At 38.7% G+C, this 20,635-nt stretch overlaps 1 protein-coding gene across 1 annotated transcript in view; it reads left to right on the plus strand.

The window, feature by feature from the left end:
- LOC132844775 (contactin-4) overlaps positions 1-20,635 on the plus strand; it is a 105,496-nt gene that overhangs the window by 74,982 nt on the left and 9,879 nt on the right. The window contains exons 17-20 of the mRNA XM_060868585.1: positions 272-342; positions 3,085-3,319; positions 3,740-3,855; positions 19,013-19,193. Coding sequence (XP_060724568.1) covers positions 272-342; positions 3,085-3,319; positions 3,740-3,855; positions 19,013-19,193 — 603 coding nt within the window. The remainder of the gene's footprint in view (positions 1-271; positions 343-3,084; positions 3,320-3,739; positions 3,856-19,012; positions 19,194-20,635) is intronic.

Consider the following 20,635-nt stretch of genomic DNA (forward strand, 5'->3'; position numbering starts at 1 on the left):
TTAATTTACCCATAAATGTGTGAAATCTCTACACACACCATCAAGCAAAACAATATGAATGAGTCTATATTTTGCATTTTTTTAGTCTGCCTTGATCAGAGTTAGATAGAAAACACCATGTCAACTTTAGAACTTAAAAGAGATGACAAAAAACCCAAAAGCATTTTTTGTTTTGCAAGTCATGCTTTCATCCAATTTAGTTAGGTGTTTTTATGATATCTTGGTACTCAAAAATCTACATTTGTTGATATTTTTTCATTGTTTTTCCAAGTTCCTGAGGTTGCTCCAGCAAGTGTGAGCGGAGGTGGTGGGAGCCGCGGCGAATTAGTGATTGTGTGGGAGGTGAGGATTATTGCATAAATACAGTATAAGGACAGATGTAGTTACTGATATTTAGAAAACAGTCTAACCCATTACCAATAAAAGGCTTTACTGAAATGTAGATTCATTAATTTCCTAGAGGTACTCCAACTTTGTTTCAACTTTCCACCATGATTATACCTAAACATAGGAACTGCAACACAGAAACAATAACAGAGAAAATAATTTGCTGAAAAACATTATCAGTAAAATTATTTTACACTTGCACTTGGACAATGAAATAAAGTAGAATTTCCAGCCAGTATTTCCCTATTATTAACAAATACTCGCTGGAGAGGGTGAAAGCTAACTCATGCTTCATTTGACACACGAGCACACATGTGTGGTGTCACTGTGATTGGCAGGTGAGATAAAGTATGCTACACCTACCAACCAGCAAGCATGGCTAGCTTTAGTCCATAGGCTTTCAGGCACAGAAGGCTATAGCATCACTGGTTGTTGACATTTCAGTCTCCAAGCATTTCAGTTGTAGCAGTTAGGATTCCTATAACTGGAATTACTTGTTCCTTTGTTGCATTAGGAAATTAAATAAAAACACCATTCTTAAGATACATAAAGTATATACTTATGTCTGTCTCATCTAAAGATTTTTGTATGTACTGACATTTGTTGTTGTTGTTTCCTATTATAGGGAAATGTGTCAAACTTCATTTGTTAATACACAACAGAAACAATAGATAGAGATTATACTGAAAAACACTGGCAAAGTTTTCAAACATCATTTAAATATTTTAAATCATAAACATTAATAAAATACAAATGTTTTCAATATTATTCATATATATTATACATTAAATAGATGTATCTTCAATACCGGGGTCGGCAACCCGCGGCTCCGGAGCCACAAGTGGCTCTTTCATCCCTCTGCTGCGGCTCCCTGTACATTTGGAAAATAAATATTTAATTTAAATTTATTTTATTTTAGTTAGTTACATTTTTAAAAAATGTCCAACCGGGAGGAGGCCCCGGCGAAGACCTAGGACACGCTGGAGGGATTATGTCTCTCGGCTGGCCTGGGAACGCCTTGGTATTCCCCCGGAAGAGCTGGAGGAAGTGTCTGGGGAGAGGGAAGTCTGGGCGTCCCTGCTTAGACTGCTGCCCCCGCGACCCGGCCCCAGATAAGCGGTAGAAAATGGATGGATGGATGGATGGATGGATGGAAATTCTAAGATTATGATGCTCTTGTAACATTAAAATAAAAATTTTGTTGCTCAAAATATGCGTCATAACTGCCGACTTGCGAAATCCGACACACAGAAGCAGACGCATTTTTGGTTTGCTGCAGCTAGCAAGTTAAAATTTTGATGTCATCAATTCGAAGAGCACTCAATTAGACATTGAACATTTTATTTGAAAGTAACCTTTAACCCAGCATCTTTTTTGTTAAGGTTAGTTCAAACTGTTCAAAATATTTTTGTTTGCTTGCAGAAATTTCATTTACTCGGTAGCAGTTCATTGATTTCATAAATGCAACACACTGCAGTTATTTCTATACTTTCCATAAAGGTAAAAAATTATATATGCAGTGTTATCTTCATTTTATATGTCAAATGGGTTTTGTGGCTCCCTGTGTTTTTTTTTCTGTGGAAACGGGTCCAAATGGCTCTTTGAGTGTTTAAGGTTGCCGACCCCTGTTCTATACAATACTGTATTACATAGACCCTTACCACAAGATCAATAGACCTACACTTTTGTTTATTCAAACAAGTATTCAAAAATAATGACCAGGGGCTTTATTTTACACAATTTTTTAAACCAACAAATGTTATTTGCAGTAAGGTACCAACACAAATATTAAAGAAGCTTGTATCCAGTGACAGGCTAAAAGTGGCTAATTAATTTTTAAGAATCAATTCATGACAAATGCTTTGATGTTTTATTGGGAATTCTAAAATGTAACTAGTCAAAATTTATATATATATATATATATATATATATATATATATATATATATATATATATATATATATATATATATATTTACTACTAATATATCTATTGTATCTATATACGTATCTATACAGTATATCTATTGTATATCTATTTTCATCCAACTACATTAGACATATGCTATTAGTCATAACATGACTATATTTTCAGGCCAATTTTATATCAAGGGTCATTATCATAGGCTTATGGCTTTCTTGGTCACTGCTGGTCATTGATAGTTTTAGTTTTTTCCCCTCAAGTCAATTTTCTGACATGAATTGGATTCTATATTAAACCTCAACAGAAATGCCATTTAAATTAGATGAGCCATAATTAAAACATAGAGCTGTCAACCTCGCCTTTATCTTTTCTGTGCTGCTGCCACATAAATCATAACAAAGAAAGTCATATTAGAAAAAAGCTGTGTGTAACAGAAATGTAAAATGACAAAGTTTCTCAAGAGATTTTCTTCATAAGCTCACTGGCTGTCATGCCACATACTCTGCTTACTGAAAGAAAGTAAGATATTTAAAACGGTGCATTTCACATGTTTTGAGAGCTTAGATGCCAGATTGACAGAGCAGTAATCACAGCTTTTCAGCTTATCTGGGAAGACATGACAATACAAGAAAAGAACAACAGGGGACTTTTTCTTGTCATCCTCAAATTATATAAGATGATCTCAGCTAATTATATGAATCAAACATCTTTTCTCTGGATTCTTTTAACCATCTGGGAGTATTAACATTTTTTTATATTCGCTTTCAACTTTAGCCTGTTCCGGAGGAACTACAGAATGGAGAAGATTTTGGCTATGTGGTAGCCTTTCGTTTACGTGGTTCTCTTGTCTGGATGCAGAGTCTGGTTCCCTCAGTGGATGCATCACGTTATGTGTTTAAAAATGACAGCATTCCTCCACTCTCACAGTTTGAGGTGAAGGTGGGAGTGTACAACAGCATTGGAGAAGGACCCTTTAGCCCTGTAATTGTTGTCTACTCAGCAGAGGAAGGTTGAGTAAATTTTTATATAAATTATTTTGACACAAAGAACTTATATTTTTATTCATATCAAGCATATATTGTAGCATTTAGATAAACTGTTGACCAGTAAGTTGCAGTTTAGAAGCTAATGTTGATTTATTTAGCAAGTATTGCTGCCAAATGGCTCCAGGGTACAGGGTCAAGTCAGAGCTCTGGCTACTGTCTTTATGGAGTTTTATATGTTTTTCCCATGTCCTGTAGTATGCCTGTAAGCAGATGGACCAATTAAAATTCTCCCAAGCTGTGTGCAAATGCACAGATTTCTGTCTTATGTTGCAACCTGTGGAGTAGCTCTTTATTAGACATTTAACATTTTTTAATAAATTTGTTGTAGTGTGTGCTACTGAGGCTCATATTTAATTTTGGTTTTCTGTTTTTTATCTTTCCAGAGCCCTCTATAGCCCCAAATAAAATCTGGGCACATAGTCTTTCCTCTTCAGAATTGCAGGTTTTCTGGGATCCAATCATGCCAAATCATAGTAAATCTACAATCTCAGGATATGAGGTAAGGAAAAAGGGTTGGTTAATTATTGTTAATTAATTAATACGTTTTGTGCTGTTATGTAGAATTGACAGTAAAAAAGTTAACTTTTATTTTTTCTTTAAATTCAAATCACAAAAGGTATGTAAAAAGAAGTGCCAAAAATCAGTTGTCTACTCTATGAACATTTGAGGTCTGGTTAATTGGCCTGTTCTCTAATTTCAGTGTGTGCTCTTAAATAGTATTGCCATCTTTGGAATTAATAAGGAAACAGAGATGGTCAGGAAACATTTACATAATGGTTTTATTTAGATCAAATCCCTAATAAGAGGAGGCAGATAAAATGTGCCATCAATGCATTTGTTTTGTTTTCTTGACTTCAAATAAACCATATATATTTCAGGTATCAGAGTGGGAACACTGTTTGTCCCACAGTTTTTGTTATTTAAGCTACCATTTACAACTCTATACCTTTGCACAATGTTTTGTACAACATTCAGAATGCACACTGGTCAGTGCTATCTTATGTTTTTTGTCTTGTAGTGTTTTGTATTGTCTGTCTGCACTTCTGTCTTTTTTCTTGCACTGTTTGCACTAGGTTGCACACATTGTACTTTATGTGACTAGGACAACTTACTTTCAGTCCTTAGCTCTCTGTTGTCCTATGTAGCTCTGTGTTGTTTTATGTAGCACCATGGTCCTTGTCAGATAAAGTCGTAGGTGATTTAATAAATAGCAGAGAGCCTGGCACAGGAAGCAAGTCCAGAAATAGAACAAACCGAAAAGGCTTAGAGTTCAAATCAACTAAGGAGGCTAAGAAACAAAAAACATGCATCCAACATAAATCAGAGACTAAACATACTGTAGATCAAAAACGAATAACATAAAGTATTCGCAAGCAAGGCATGCAGCATTACTGACAAGAGAATAATAATACAACTAAGGAAACGCACCATGAATATCAGCTGGTGAATAAATGAACTGAAAGTCATTAAATAAACAGACAGACAAAATAAATAGCAACAGCTGTCTACGAATGTAGGCCAAAACACAGACTGGCAGCAGAGTGAATAACAGAAAAAGCAAACAGTAAATACAGAGAGCTCTGGGGAGTTTGAGATGGACAGCCACTGGGTTAAGCACCTTAAAAATAGGGAAGGGACCAATGATCCACAGAACGAGCTTGTCGCACTCCTTAAGTGGTATATCTCCAGTGGAAACCAAACCCTCTGACTGATGCATTAACTAGTAGCAGGGTGGCATTTCTGATTAGCCCAACAAGCATAACTCTGAGAGGACCTGAGGAGTTTGGTGCGAGCCTATCTCCAGGTGTGTCTATAGCGCTTGACCAAGGCAAGGACAGAGGGGACAGATGCCTCCAGTTCCTGGGAGGTGAATAGAGGAGGTTGGTGGCCAAAGGCTGCTTGGAAAGGTGACAAGGAAGGTAAGGTCAGAGGGCAGCTCCAGCCCGAGTTGAGGGCATGTTCAATCCAGACTAGTTTAGCAGACCAAGATTGATTGAAACCTTTATTGCCCTGAAGGGAATTTGTTTTGCACTCAAGGAAGCCACATTAACATCCAACAACATTACAAAATAGAAGACACAAAAAAATCAAAACATAAACAACACAAAAACAGCAATGATAGTGACATACAATAATCAGTCCAATATCTAAAAATGAATCGATAGCTAATTAAAAAATTTCTTTAAAAATTCTAGATGCAGGTTCCTCAGCACACATGATTCGGAGTCCAGTCTCTAATTCTTGATTAAGTTGTTTTGTCTGTCCATTAGACTGGGGATGGCATGACCAGGTACTTATAATGTCCAGTTGGGGTGTTAAAAGCTGTCTTTCACTCATCGACCTCGCAAATATGCACAAGGTGGTAGGCGTTGGGTAAGTCCAATTTGGAAAATATGACAGCCCCCTGAAGCAGTTCGAATGTGGAAGACATCAATGGAAGGGGATAGCGGTTCTTTACAGTGATGGGATTAAGCCTTTGGTAGTCGATGCAGAGATGGAGAGACCCATCCTTCTTGGCTACAAAGAAGAAACCAGCACCAGCTAAGGAGGAAGACGGATGGATGAGGCTGGTGGCAAGGGACTCCTAAATGTACGTGGTCATAACCTCCCTCTCAGGGCCAGTGAGGCTGTAAAGACGGCCATGTGGAGGTGTGGAGCTGGGTAGAAGGAAGTTAAGGACACGCCTGCTGGTCCAGTCCAGGTGAGGGTTGTGTTTAAGAAGCCATGAGTAACCCAACATAATGGGCATCTGGGAGAAGGAATCACCAGGATGGACAGCCACTCATACAATAGTGACCAGTAAAGGCTTGGTCCTCAGTGTAGCTTGATGAAGGATGTAACCATCCAGAGCCCTGACCGGGAGACTGAAGGGCAGGGGCTCCATCTCAATGTTAACCTGCTGAACCAATTTGAGGTCCAGAAGGTCAGATCCTGAGTCCACGAAGGCCACCAATTCATGATAGTGATGCGTGACCAATAGTGACCAATTGGATAGTGACCAATTCATGATCAATAGTGATGCAGATCTTAACCCTCTGGAGTCGATGAACGCGTATACGCGTTTTGTGGCATAATCTCCTGTTAAGGCCGAAAAGAACTTAAATTACACTTTCAGTTTCGATCGTACAGAAAAGAGCAATACATCAGTCGAATCTGTAAAGGGTCTATTTTTATTTGTATACACACATGATAACAACAAAACACTGTGCTTTTGTAGATTAAAGAAAATACACAGAGTGCGTTCTCTGCCATCTCGGTCTCGGTCACCACTCTTCACAGACACATAAATAAAACAACCCGAATCTCAGCGAATACTTGCCTCAAATGCAAGATAAATATATGAATAGAAAGTTTGAAATGTATACTTTTAAATAAACAAATTCAAGTCAAAAACAAATAATCTATTTTTATGTAATCCGTGTGAAAGTAAGGAGTGGTCCGGTTTCTCCTGTTTCGCCTAATTATAGCTAATGTGTTCCCGCCTCCGTCTGAGCGCGCTGTTCATATGCAAATAAACTGAGGTGATGCAGGAAACCATGTACACGCCCCCGAGACACAGGAATGACTCAGTACATGAAATCCGGACCTGTGTGCTTTGCAAAGCAAAGCATGGTAAGAGGCAGGACACTACTTGGAAATGCCAGGCATGTGATGTTCACATGTGTGCTCAGCTGAAAAGGAACTGTTTCCTAGAGTGGCACAAAGATGTATAACTGTTCAATTCTGGGTACTATGTGACAGAGTAAGTTAGTGGGCAAACAGTTTTGCCCTGATTGTGTCTTCTATGTTAGTACTAACTTTCTAAAGTTATTTTGTATGATAGTTAAATATTCTAAATAAACTACAAACAAAATATACACATTTATTTTGTCCTCACATTCTTTCTTGTAACTCCTCTCTCAAGTCACATACCTCCCTGAAAGGCTCATTATGCAGCTCATTATGCAGGCCTTTGTCTTCTCAGGTGTGAATCACATTAATATTCATGATAGTTGACGCCTATTCGCATATTCCCTTTACAAACAAAAAGTGTCTTAGAAAATGTAAGTCAATATATTGTTTTCTGTGAGGGAGTAAACAAGATGATTTTCACATAATTTTGAAGCAAAAACTCTAGGCTACAAGATCCAGTTCTCAAAAGTCTTGTGAACCAATGTTCTGTATGTGTTTTATGGCCTTATTCAAGTGATGTAAAATGTTTCATTTTTCACTAACCACACATAAACATTGTTTTCTCAAAAACACAATCATGTGCATACATGCTGCTCACATATTATTGTAGTCCAGTTTGTGCTGATTACAGTTATATTAGACTTTAGCCATTTATATCTTTATAAGCAACTGAAAAAAGCACAAATGTCAGGGTATGACAAAACTTCTCCAGGCCCTAAAAATACCCTCAGACTTCAGAGGGTTAAGGAGTGGTTTTGGACTGACCAGAGACTGTTGGCTTATTGCTGCCGGCTTGCCTGACCTTTTGCTGGGCAAGTGGTGGCCACATGTTCCACCTCCCCACAGTACAGGCAAAGGCCGTTGGACAGGCAAAGGCCGCTCCCTCTTGTCAAGGGAGATGTGATATCTCCCAACTTCCATGACCTGGACTGGAGATGAGAAATGGCAGGATGGCATGGCTGTGAATGAAGAAAATGGGGAAGGTGCTGGTTGAGAACTCAAATACCATGAGTGGCAGGGAATCCTTTGGGTCTGTCATTCTCGAATGCTTCAATTCGCGTCGCAAGTGAGACAAGATCGTCCAAGCCAAGGGGTAACTCTTGCAAGAGTCCACGGTGAAATTCTGTGTAATTCTGGTGAGAAGTCGTCCACTGAGGAACAAATAACCGACTGCCTCTCCCATTCTGTAGTCGCCCTAAGCTTGGCCTTTCCTGATAAGAGGGAGATGACGTAGGGCACTCTGGAGTGCTCGATGGGAAGGAAGCAAACTGTAATTCAATCACCAAACATTGCATGAAGAAGTCGAGTTAAGAAGCTTTTTATTGTCATTTCAACCATATGTAGCTGCTGCACTACACAGTGAAATGAGACAACGTTTCTCCAGGATCATGGTGCTACATAAAAGCAAAGACAGAGATAAGGACTTAGTAGATAGTCTTAGCCACATAAAGTACAGCTGTGCAACCTGGTACAAACAGTGCAGGACAAGACAAACAAGACAGACAAAAAATTACAAGACAATACAAAAAAGACAATACACAAAAGACAATAAACAGAAACAGCGCCAACTGCCGTGTGTGTGAGGGGTGTGCGGGGTCATCCAGAATGCTGTTGGCTTTGCAGATGCAGCGTGTGGTGTAAGTGTCCGTGATAGTGGGAAGAGAGACTCCAATGATCTTCTCAGCTGTCCTTACTATCCCCTGCAGGGTCTTGCAATCCGAGATGGTGCAGTTCCCAAACCAGACAGTGATGCAGCTGCTCAGAATGCTCTCAATGGTCCATCTGTTAAAAGTAGTCAGGATGGGGGAGGGAGATGTGCCTTTCTCAGACTTCGTAAGACAGATGATCTGTCGATGTTCTGTTCTTTGTTCTGCGCCTCAAACCGAGCATAGAAGTCGTTCAGCGCATCTGGGAGGGAGGCATCGCTATCACAGGCAGGTGAAACTGTCTTGTAGTTTGTGATCGCCTGTATGCCCTGCCACATGCGCCAGGTGTCTCCACTGTCCTGGAAGTGATTGTGGATTGTCTGGGTGTGTGCGCACTTTGCTTCTCTGATGGTTCAGAACAGTTTGGCACTTGCTGTTCTTAGTCCCCTGTCCTGTCCCCTGTTTTGAAAGCTAGATCTCTAGACCTCAGAAGCGCATGCACTTTAGCAGTCATCAATGACCGTCACGGCATCAATGCACTTGCCGATGTAGCTGGTCACTGATGCTGTGTACTCCTCCAAGTTGTCGGAGTCGCCGATATTTGCAGCCTCCCAGAAGATGTTCCAGTCAGTGCACTCAAAGCAGTCCTGAAGGGCAGAGGTGGCTCCTGCTGGCCAGGTTTTTACCTGCTTCAGAACTGGTTTAGAGTGTCTGATGAGTTGTCTGTATGCTGGAATTAGCATAACAGAGATGTGGTCTGGGTAGCTGAGGTGGGGGCAGGGCTCTGCACGATACACGCTTTGTGTAAACAAGATCCAGCGTGTTTTCCCCTCTTGTTGCAAAGTCCACATACTGGTGAAATTTAGGGAGCACTGATTTGAGATTTGCATGATTGAAATCTCTGGCTATGATAAACTGTCCTTAGGGGTGAACATTCTGCAGATCGCTAATAGCCCCATATAGCTCACCGTGGTGAATTCCCATGGTAAATAAAATGGCCTGCATCTAACAGTCACAAACTCTACTGACGATGAGCAGACTTCTTACACCATTTTGTGTTGATGTAAATACACACACCACCAGCCCGACCCTTACCACACAGAGCTGCATTTCTGTCAGCTCTAAATGAGGTTAGCCCGTCCAGCTGAATGGTGGCGTCCAGAATTCTGTCACTGAGCAATGTCTCTCTGAAAACAAAGATGCAGCAGTTTCTAAACTCTTGCTGTGTAGTGCATTGAGTCACATGTAGTCCAGTTTATTGTCCAGGGTGCAAACATTGGAGAGTAGAATGGATGGGAGAACTGGCCGGCTAGTGTTTGTTTTTAGCCTAGCATGGACAACCGCCCACTTACCGCACTTCTGCTTCCTCGTGCACCGCTTTTGGTGCCCTCCTTGTCTCCGGTATCAGGTGGCGCCGAGGACTGGAGGCCTGGTCTCCGCAGCAAGCCGAGGTCACGAAGCCTATCCAGCACATCATTGTGCAGGTTGGTTGTTGCAAAGTTTCTGTATTTATTAGTTTCTGATTGTTGTATACATGAACACCGCTGTCTCTGGTGTCCACGTAGTCAGTGCCCTGCCCCAATAGATGGTGTTGGAGGAATCACACAAAGACTCTGGTTTTCAATATTTAGGTTGGCCATACATTCATACATGTCATCCCAACATCTGTTTCATATCTAGGGCCCCCCTGACTATACAAACTGTTGGGCCACTCTTCCTAGGTCTAGGTTACATTACCATATATGGTTACATTCCAATCCACATACATTGGACACATTAAGCTACAATAAACCATACATGTGGACCATATCACCCACATTCCTGACACCAAGCTAATTTCCATGCTGATATTGTTTCCACATATCACAATAAATAAAATTCTTCTACATTCCTCCCTGTGGGACTTAAGTCCCATCTTAATTGTTCTTACCTAGAGTTCAGATCCATACTTCAGTCTTCTTACAGTATCTGGTGAATAAATTAAATCACTGAACGTTTATGAATAACTTATCCATAAAGTATCCACACTCTAGTAGAGAGTCACCCAAACATCTTCTTTCACACGTGATGAGGAAGGAGTAAAAGACCCCTATAGCTTTTAAAATATATTATACTATTCACTACACAGCAGTATCTCATAAGCACTTCCCTATAATTGTCCTTGCTACAAAACTCACATCATATCTGTTTCGAAGCAAGGACAATTATAGGTTAGTGCTTATGAGATAAGCATAATAAATAATGAGAAAAGCATGCTCCAATTATGGAACATGCATAATACAACATAAAACAGAAATCAGCATCAAATTGAATGTTCTTGTAGTATAACTTTTTTTGACCCAGATACTTTGCGCATCGTAGAGGGCCTTTAATATAGGAATCACACAACAAAACAACAGTCCTCCCATTACTATTGAAATTCCCAAAAACTTTCCTAATTCAGCAAACCATGCTCCCCAATTTCCCAGTCTTTTCCCAGTGGTTTCCAGTTTTTCAACTTAAGCATAGCTTTGTTAAATGCACCATCAGGAGCTGTATTATAAGGGATATAAGTACAGCACTGGTCACCAAACAATACACATACCCCTCTTTTATCTGCCAATAACCATTCAAGAGCCTGACTATTTTGCCATGTCATTGCACTTGTTGCATCTAGCTGTTCACCTAGTGCAGTTAAAGTGTCATCCGTATAATTATTAAACCTTTGTTGATTATAGTAAACATAATTGATCCATTCAGTATTTTTATTTGGTGTAATCCAGATAATTCATATGGAATATCCCTGGGTTGGCCAATTGAGTCCAAAAAAACTTTAGGATCAGGTTGGTAGGCTCTTTTATCTCGCGTTTTATTTTCATCCAACTGTGTCATATTAACTTCCTGAATTAGTCTTACCATAGTGCATATTCCTTTCCATCCCAATGGTAAAGAGGCTAGAAGGCAAAAGAACGCAAACCCAAAAATAATCTGCTACTACTATTGTCTGTTCCTTATATTCAATTCAATTCAATTTTATTTATAAAGCACATTTAAAATCCGCCTGAGCTGGCCAAAGTGCTATATATAAAGATAAAAGAAAAGGAAAAAAATAAAGAACATAAATATAAAAGAACATGTACAAATTACTGTACCAACAATTAAAAGCATAGGAAAACAGGTGTGTTTTTAACATGGATTTACAGTAAATTCAGCAAAAATAGAAGCAGTTCTGACTGGTGGTGGCAAGCTATTCTACAGCTTAGGGCCCGCTACCGCGAAAGCTCGGTCTCCCCTGCGTTGCAGACGGGATTGTGGTACCAATAAAAGATGAACATTTTGGGATCTACGTGATCTTGAAGGATTGTACATAATCAAATTAGATAAATATTTGGGAGCTAGATTATTGAGAGCTTTGTAGACGAATAGCAGAAACTTGTATTCGATATGGTATCGGACAGGCAGCCAGTGCAAAGAATGTAAGATTGGTGTAATATTGTCTCGTTTGCAGCTACCTGTGAGTAGATGGGCTGCCGCATTTTGGACCATTTGAAGATGAGAGATGGAAGAGAGAGGTAACCCAGAGTACAAAGAATTACAGTAGTCAAGTCGAGTTGAGATAAAAGCATGGATAACTGTTTCAAAACTTTTCCTGCTAAAGAAAGTTTTGGCTTTAGCTAACCTGTGAATGTAAAAGAAGCTGGTACTAACTATGGTGTTGATTTGTTACAGTATTTATATTTTTTCTATTGACGGTGGTGTTATAGTTTGTTTCACACAGTTTTCCACGGTAATGTTCATTCCTTTCCTTAACCCTTGGCCTTGATGTATTGGTGCTCTGACAGGCGTATCTGATTGCCAGGCAGATGTTTCTAGCCATCTAGAAATCTAGATGCCAAGTAGTGGATTCATATACAGTATATTCATATACATATACATGGTATTCATATACATATACATATATCTATATATATCTATATCTATCTATCTATCTATCTATCTATCTATATATATATATATATATATATATATATATATATATATATATACATGTATATACATATATACATGTATATATATATATATATATATATATATATATATATATATATATATATATATATATATATATATATACATTCATTTACCAATGTGTACACCAATCTCCCAAATGGGGTATTTTATAAAAAGTAGTTTTTATACATGGAGTTAACTAAAAAAGCTAAGCATTCAGCAGAACAATAAGGTCTTGTCAACAATGACTTGTCTACATGAAAGAAGTTTCTATGAAATTCACTACATTTTTTATAATCATGTGGAGTTGGAACTATTGTTTTGCCTTCCACCTTCCACCTTGGAGTGGCTGCTACGACTTTGTAGGGCCCCTCCCTTCTGGGTTCGTTCCACTTTCTCCTGAACACTCTCAGATATATTTGCTCTACTGGAACAAGTGGGCACCAAGAGTCTGCCTCCTCACTTGGCTCCTTGCTTTTCCCCTGCATGTAGATTGCTTTAGTTAGTTTTTTCATATAAGTTCCATTTGCAATTGCTCTAGCAGACTGCAATATGGCACAGGCATGGGTCAATCCCAAAAAATGGTAAAATTAACCTCAAGAGAATTTCATAAATAAATGAAAGGTTGTTATGTTACCTGACTATTACTGAGGGCTATTAGGACACATCTCTTAAATAAATTTGTTTTATGTATTTTTTTTAATTTTAATATTATTAACTATAGTAACATCTATGGTGTTACAGGTCAATTTTGACCCATATATTTTTAGTTCATGAAAAGTCTTTTTTTTTTTTTTTTTTCAAAAATAGAACATTAATACAAAAACAAAATGAAAAGCAGAACAAGTAATAATACAAAATGTATATTTGCAGGGACCAACACAAAACAACCAATCAAGCAAATCAAACCAACAGAAATCCATTACTACTTATTCCAAAAAAAGTCTTTGTGTGCAAAAACATGCATGAGTATGCGTGTGTGTTTAGATGCATGTGTGGCAAAAAGTGTCACTTTTAGTGTGTTCTTTGCAGATATATATTTTGCAGTAGAAGCGCAATATATTTGTCTTTCTTTCCTTATTGCTAGGGCAGACCTGACACTGCATTCTTTTAGAATTAGGTGGCCTCAATGGGGTGGTGGCTGTGCTGGTTAAAGTTGAGACAGGGCTGGCTGAGGAGGATGCAGGCACTGATGCTCTTTGTGTTGCTGATGGCATGTATGGGGTGCTAGGTGAACTCTGTAGCTGTCTGACCAAGGCTGCAGCAGCTGGGTCTTGGGGCACCTGTTCCCTTCTCTCAATGTGTGCCTTGTCAAGGGAACTTCCTAGCTCCTCAAGAAACATTCTTCGCTTCTTTTTTTTGGTTGAGTTCCACCCTATATGAATGTGGGTCCACAACACAAATGCATTGCATGCAGACACATCTAGCATGTTATAAAACACAACCATTGGCCATCTCCTGGTCATTCGCTGGTAAGTGTAGGTGGCAGTCAGCTTGTCCAGGTTGTCCACTCCTCCTTTGTTTTTATTATAGTCCAGGATTAGTATGGGCCTTTTGTCACTTCCTGATGACATGGCTGTATCTTTGTGAAAAGTGGACATTATGAAACAACATTGGTGGTGTCTGTAAAAGCAAATTTTGAAGAAAGAGGAGCCCTGTTCTTTACCTGCAAAACTACAGTAGCTCGGGTTTATTTTTTTATTGTGCCCACCATGGTAAGTTTCCTTTTGTGAAGATCTTGTCCAAGGTCATAGCTGGTAAAAAAAAATTGTCACACGTGATATTGTGACAATGCAGCCCAGTAGTCATATCAAGGACTACACGTTTTACTTGTTTTTTCTCAGGGATGCCACTTGCAGGTTTGCCTGTGTAAATCTGTATATTCCATGTATAGCTGGTTTTTGCATCACAGGCTGCCCAGATTTTTATGCCGTATTTGCCTGGCTTTCTGGGCATGTATTGCTGGAAGGGGCATTTTCCACGGAAAGGGACAAAACGTTCATTTACTTTCACCTCTGGCCCTGGGGTGAACATCAGTGGAAGGAGCTGCACCCATCTCTCCCAGACATCCTTGATGGGAGCAAGCTTGTCAGATTTTGCTCAACTATCTCTGTTGTCAAATCTGAGGACTCTTGATATCATTAGAAAGTTCTGAAGTGACATTGTTGCCCGGAAAATATTTCTGCCTGTCGACACGTCGCAGAGACTATCAGTAGCCTCATTGCTGGATCTGTACACTCCAGAAAGAAGAAGAACACCAATATAAGCATTCAGGCATTCCTCATCAATGTCATTCCACATGTCACTGTGGACCTTTTTCCCTTCAAGGTTTGTCATAGAAATGACTTTTTTTAGTGACAATTGCATAAACAGATCAAAATATGACTGGATGTCACTTACTCATCCTCACAGCAAACCTTGTGATTCCAGGGATCATTTTGATGACACTTGCAGCAGCTGCCCTGCCATGTATGTCAGGAGGTACTGAGCGGCAATAGATGTTACCACTTTTGGATTTGAATGATTCAGCAGGAGCGGGAGCAGCTTCAGCACCGGCAACCACCCCATCAGACTCATCAGATGTGTCTGTGTTTTCCGGTTGATATTCTACATTATCTTCCTCCTCAGAAACCTGCTCATTCATATCATTATTCTGTTCTGTGTCCCCTGCCTCATTTTCAGCAAAAACATGATCCAGAGCTTGGCTTGTTGTAAATCTTCTTTTCATTTTTACATGCTGCAAAATGGAGATGTGTACTCCGCAAGTCACTAACTCTAAACTGAATTGGTCTTATGCATGCCTTACGTGTCTGGACATGTCTGTCTTTGTTTGTTTGTTTGTTTGTTTTGTTTTATTCAGGAAAGGTGACAAATAGGCAAAGAGAGAAGCCTCTAACTAAAGCTCACAGGTTTGGAAGAGAAGCTGGCTGTCAGTGGGCTGTTGGCTGACAGTGGTAGTGAGCTGACAGATTGTTGTGATTTCAGATTTGGCACTAATTATTGTATTACAATCTTATATTATAACTGGGTCAAAATTGACCCTAACAACACAAAGGTCATAATTTTCACCAGAGCATTTTATAATTTTGTACATTTTTTTTTTTTTTTTTAATTTTGTTTAAATAGAGTTTCCTGACAAAGTCCAAAAGCGTTGATGCAATAATCAAATTTATGTGGTACTTTTATGCATTGAAATCCTAAAAACGGGTCAGTGCCATCCCTAACACAAGAGGATGGTTAAGAGTGCAGTGGGTGCAATGATTTGACCTTCATGTGAACGCCAAATTCCCTGTGAATCTTTCTGACCTCCTCTTTGGTGCCACATAGAGTGTTCATACGGACCTGCTTACTGTTAAATCCAAACTATGTCCTCCAATTGAGGCTGTGGCTCTATAAGAACTACCGGAGCTGTTTGACATCCTGAAGCCTTTTTTGCTTCTGAATCTGCTATGTTTTTATAATTGGTAATTGACTCTCCCCTATAGGATTCTCTGGGCATGATAACCATGGTTTGGGCCTCCCTTACGTTGGCCATTTTGTACTCATACTTTTAGTTCTTGTCTGTCATTTGCTTGAGGTCTTACTTATAAGGTCTTTACACAACGGATGTTTCACCCTTAATGCTTCCACGCTCATTGTGTTATTAGAAAAACAACAAACAAAACAAAACAAGTCTTCATTTTAACATAAATAATGTAAACATACATTTTTCACATTTTTAAGTGCCAAACATATATCGAACAAACCTCTTTAGTTTTTGCTTTGTAGGTGGTCTTTGTCATAATGTCAGCAACCATTTTCTCTGTGGGACAATATTCCAAAATGAACCAAAATCAAAGAACTTCCTTAACTTAGATTGACACAATATCCTGAGGTACTATGTCTGTTTTTTGTATCTGATGCCCAGTCAGCATCGCTATATACTCTTAGACCTAGTTTATCTGTGTTATTTCTTATGATGCATAGTTCCTGTTTTGTTGTACCTTTAAGTTGAGATAGTCTACTGACAACAAAACTTTAATCTGGTCGTGTGCACGTGGACAAATAGATTAGACTTGCTAATCTTTTAAAATCGAGTGCGCAGTTTCACCATCACTTGTGTGGAAAACAAACAAAACGTTACACAATGCATTTTCACCACTTCAGCATGCGTTGCTTTATTTCTCACATGGCAGAAAAACATGCCCGGACATGGTACAGTGTAAACAAAGTAGAGACATAATGACATAACATTTCATCACGCCTGACTGTAATACAATGATAACAGTGCAATACTTTAACAACTACACTCTATCCCTTTATGTACAGGGCTCATATACAGTCACACACAGACAGACATGCTCTCATGCACTCACCCTCTCAAATGTTTACATGAACACTTTCTGGGATAACTCACAACTTGTGCACTTCCTCAACACAGCAACATACGCATACAAAGGTTAAACACACATAAAAACATTTATTACATACCACCCACAATACCGTGCCCTGAAATGCAGGTGATAATTTCTCATAGAAAACATTATCTATTGTCAAAGTATTCAGTTACAATAAACTTTTTCTTCATACCACCAGCAGCAACACATTACCCTGAATGCCAGGGGTATTCTCTCATAAAACATTATCTATTGTAAAAGTATTCAGTTACAATAAACTTTTTCTTCATTCCACCAGCACAACACATTGCCCTGAATGCTAGTGGTATTCTCTCAAAAAACGATATCTATACTAACCGCTGCAGTCTCTTACACACAAGCAGTATGCTAATTATGCACACTTGTTTCCACATCTTCAACAGTGGCAACAGGGTGGGTCCAACAAGGGCAGAGGCCAAGGTGGCAGGGGTGGGCAGGGTGTCAAGACAGCTTATGAGCTTATTGGTGGCCTTGGTGAGGTCCTTTAACTGTTCTCATAAGCCGCGGAGGTCTGGGAGAGGTTCCTGAGAAAGGTCTGTAAGTCTCATGCACCTGCTGGGTCCATGATGGCCAGATTGTACTGTCACGGCTCGGACAGGGGGGACCCAAAGGCAATGATGCCAGATAAAGTCAGTAGGTGATTTAATGACTAGCAGAGAGCCCAGCATAGGCAGCAAGATAAGACAAACAGAAATAAGACAAACAGAAAAAGGACTAGAGTTCAAATCAACTAAAGTGGCTAAGAAAGAAAAGACAGGTGACTTGCATCCAACATAAATTAGAAACTAAACATAAAGCTATAAAGAACATACCCTTTCACAAGCAAGGCCTGCAACATTACTAACAAGAGAATAAAAACACAACTAAGGAAACACACCATGGATATCAGCTGGCAGAGAAATAGTAAAAAGAACAATGAAAATGAAAGTCATTAAATAAGTGGAGAGACAAAAGGAATAGCAACAGCTGACTATGAACAGAGAGACAAAACACAGAGAATAATAAACAGAAAACAGTTCATAGACTGGCAGCAGAGAAAATAACAGAAAAAGCAAACAGTAAAGAGATTGCACAAATAAACACAGAGCAAATTATAATCCAAAGGAGAAATGTTATCCAAAAAGGGGGAAAACTCATGGGGTGGGATGCCAATAATCCACGGAACAAAAGTAATTCAAAGGAAATAGAGGGGTAATCTACAGCAAAATCTGAAAAGTCAGAAAAGTCAGAGAGTCGAAACATGAAGGACAGGATGGCACACAATGGAGACATAAGAGACAATCCGGCAATGAGAGTCCGAAAACGATGCAAATAAATAGACTAGACGGGGTACAAAATGGTGGAGCTACGGACCAGACGGCCGCCAACCCGGAAAAGGAAGAATCAGCTGAAAAGAAATGTCATTTTATTTCACTATGTTCTGCATCAGCTATATATGGTTGAAATGAATATAAAAGCTTCTTGACTTGAAAATAATTATAGAACTGACTTTATTTGTAATTACATTTGATGTCTTTGTCCAGTCTCAAGATACCGCCTGTATTCAATTCTTTGGCAGGGAACCAACTCAGTGTTGTTCCCAGTTCTGCATAAAATAGGACTGTTGTGTCAGGAAGGGCATCCAGCGTAAAACCTGTGCCAAATCAAAAATATGTGGATTGGATGATCCACTGTGGCCACCCTGAACATGGACAGAAACAGCAACATGTTATGTCTTCAGATCTGCTCAAACAAAGAAACCTTACAGTGCATCTGTCTTTAAATCTGTGTTTCAAATGACTTTATCACAGCCTTAATAACACAGCTCTACTAAATAAAGTTTGTTATTGTAATAGTATATTTATGTGATTAACATTCAACATCATGGTATGTGTCATAACTAATCATCAGTACATCAGTGTATTATCAATCATCTATTTGTTCCTAACTTTAGGTACTGTTGTGGGAGCAGGGCTCATTAGGGAGCAAGGCAATAAAGGAAAGGGTCAAAAGAAGCCCAGCTCATATCACAGGCCTGAAGAGCAGCACAGTGTATCTAATTTCAGTCAGGGCTCACAACAGTGGTGGGGTTGGACCTACTAGTGCTGCCATCAACATGACCACAAAGAAACCCCGTGAGTATCTCAAAATTTTTTATGTAAATAAAGCAAATAACAGGATTCTCACAGGATTTGAAAAAAATAAAATAATTCATGTCTTATGTTGTCGTTTTTTGTTAACTGATTTGTAATAAACTCATGAACTGACTAGATGGCAGAATACTGAAATTATTAAAGCTACTGTTCATTAGCATACTCATACTGTCTTTGATAAATATGCTGCAGTGGCAGACAAATGCAGTATGGTTCACTCATTTATTCTGCTATGATCTGTTATGTGTCTCTTGATTAAATGTGGCTCTAAAGAATTATTTGTACTAATATCTCTTCACATTTTTTTCATAAATTCCTCTTCAGCAACTACCTTAACACAATAGATCCAGTAGCTAGGACTTCACACCTAGGAATAATCCATAGTAGCCAATAAGCCAACTGGCATGTTTTCTGATAGAGGGAAACCTGAGAACCCAGAGGAAACTCCAATCCAGTTACCAAACCAGGAACCATAAACCATTAAAAAAAAAAAAAAAAAAAAAAGCTTCTTCACTTTCCCTTGACAGGTCCATGTAGCCTATGTTAAAGCCCCAAGCATATTTAAATGGAGTATTGTCAGATAAACTATGACATCTCAATGAGAAAATAAAGGAGATGGATAACTCATTTGGGTTAATAGACTAAGCAAGTAATTAAGAGCAGATTCGGATGAAGCGCTACGAAATTACACACTTATTAAGCTTAGTATTTGTATAAATCTTTTTATGTATTGTGTTATCAAACATAGTGCAAGCATAAGCTTCTGAAACAATTCTAATGAATTCTCATTTTAGCAAATATTAGAGATTGAGCAATATGAAGACATTAGTTGAAGGGGTTTTGAATTACTTAGACATTCTTCCTTTGTTTTACTTAATTGAGTAAGTAGATTTGAAATACATGCAGTGTGATTAAACTTTTATCTTTAGATCTCTTTCTTTTTAATTTTAACCAGAAATACTGTGTAATATTACATTTCTAGATTCAATAGTTTTCTCAATTTCAGGGCTTCTATACGGCTAGAACCTAATGATTGATAACATATGCACTGGATCACATAAAATAAACATTAAATATGCAGTGTTTAAAGCATAAATGTTTATTTTTAAAACATTATTTATATTCAGTAATTTCTATGCTGTGTGTTCACAGTCTCTCTCTCTCTCTCTCTCTCTCTCTCTCTCTCTCTCTCTCTCTCTCTCTTTATATATAAGTTAAGTACATTGTAGATAATTTGATATAACTGATTTACATTTTGGCCTATTAATCATTTTCTCAGTAGTACTGGTTTCCACACCATGGACAAAAACTAGACACAAGTGCAGGGATAACAAAACAAACACAATTTCTTTAAAAATAAATGTGAAAAATGCATGGGGGAAAAAAATGGAAAACTTGACACAAGACACGGAAAAATATAGAAA

This window comes from Tachysurus vachellii, chromosome 4, assembly GCF_030014155.1.
Source record: "Tachysurus vachellii isolate PV-2020 chromosome 4, HZAU_Pvac_v1, whole genome shotgun sequence".
Lineage (NCBI taxonomy): Eukaryota > Metazoa > Chordata > Actinopteri > Siluriformes > Bagridae > Tachysurus > Tachysurus vachellii.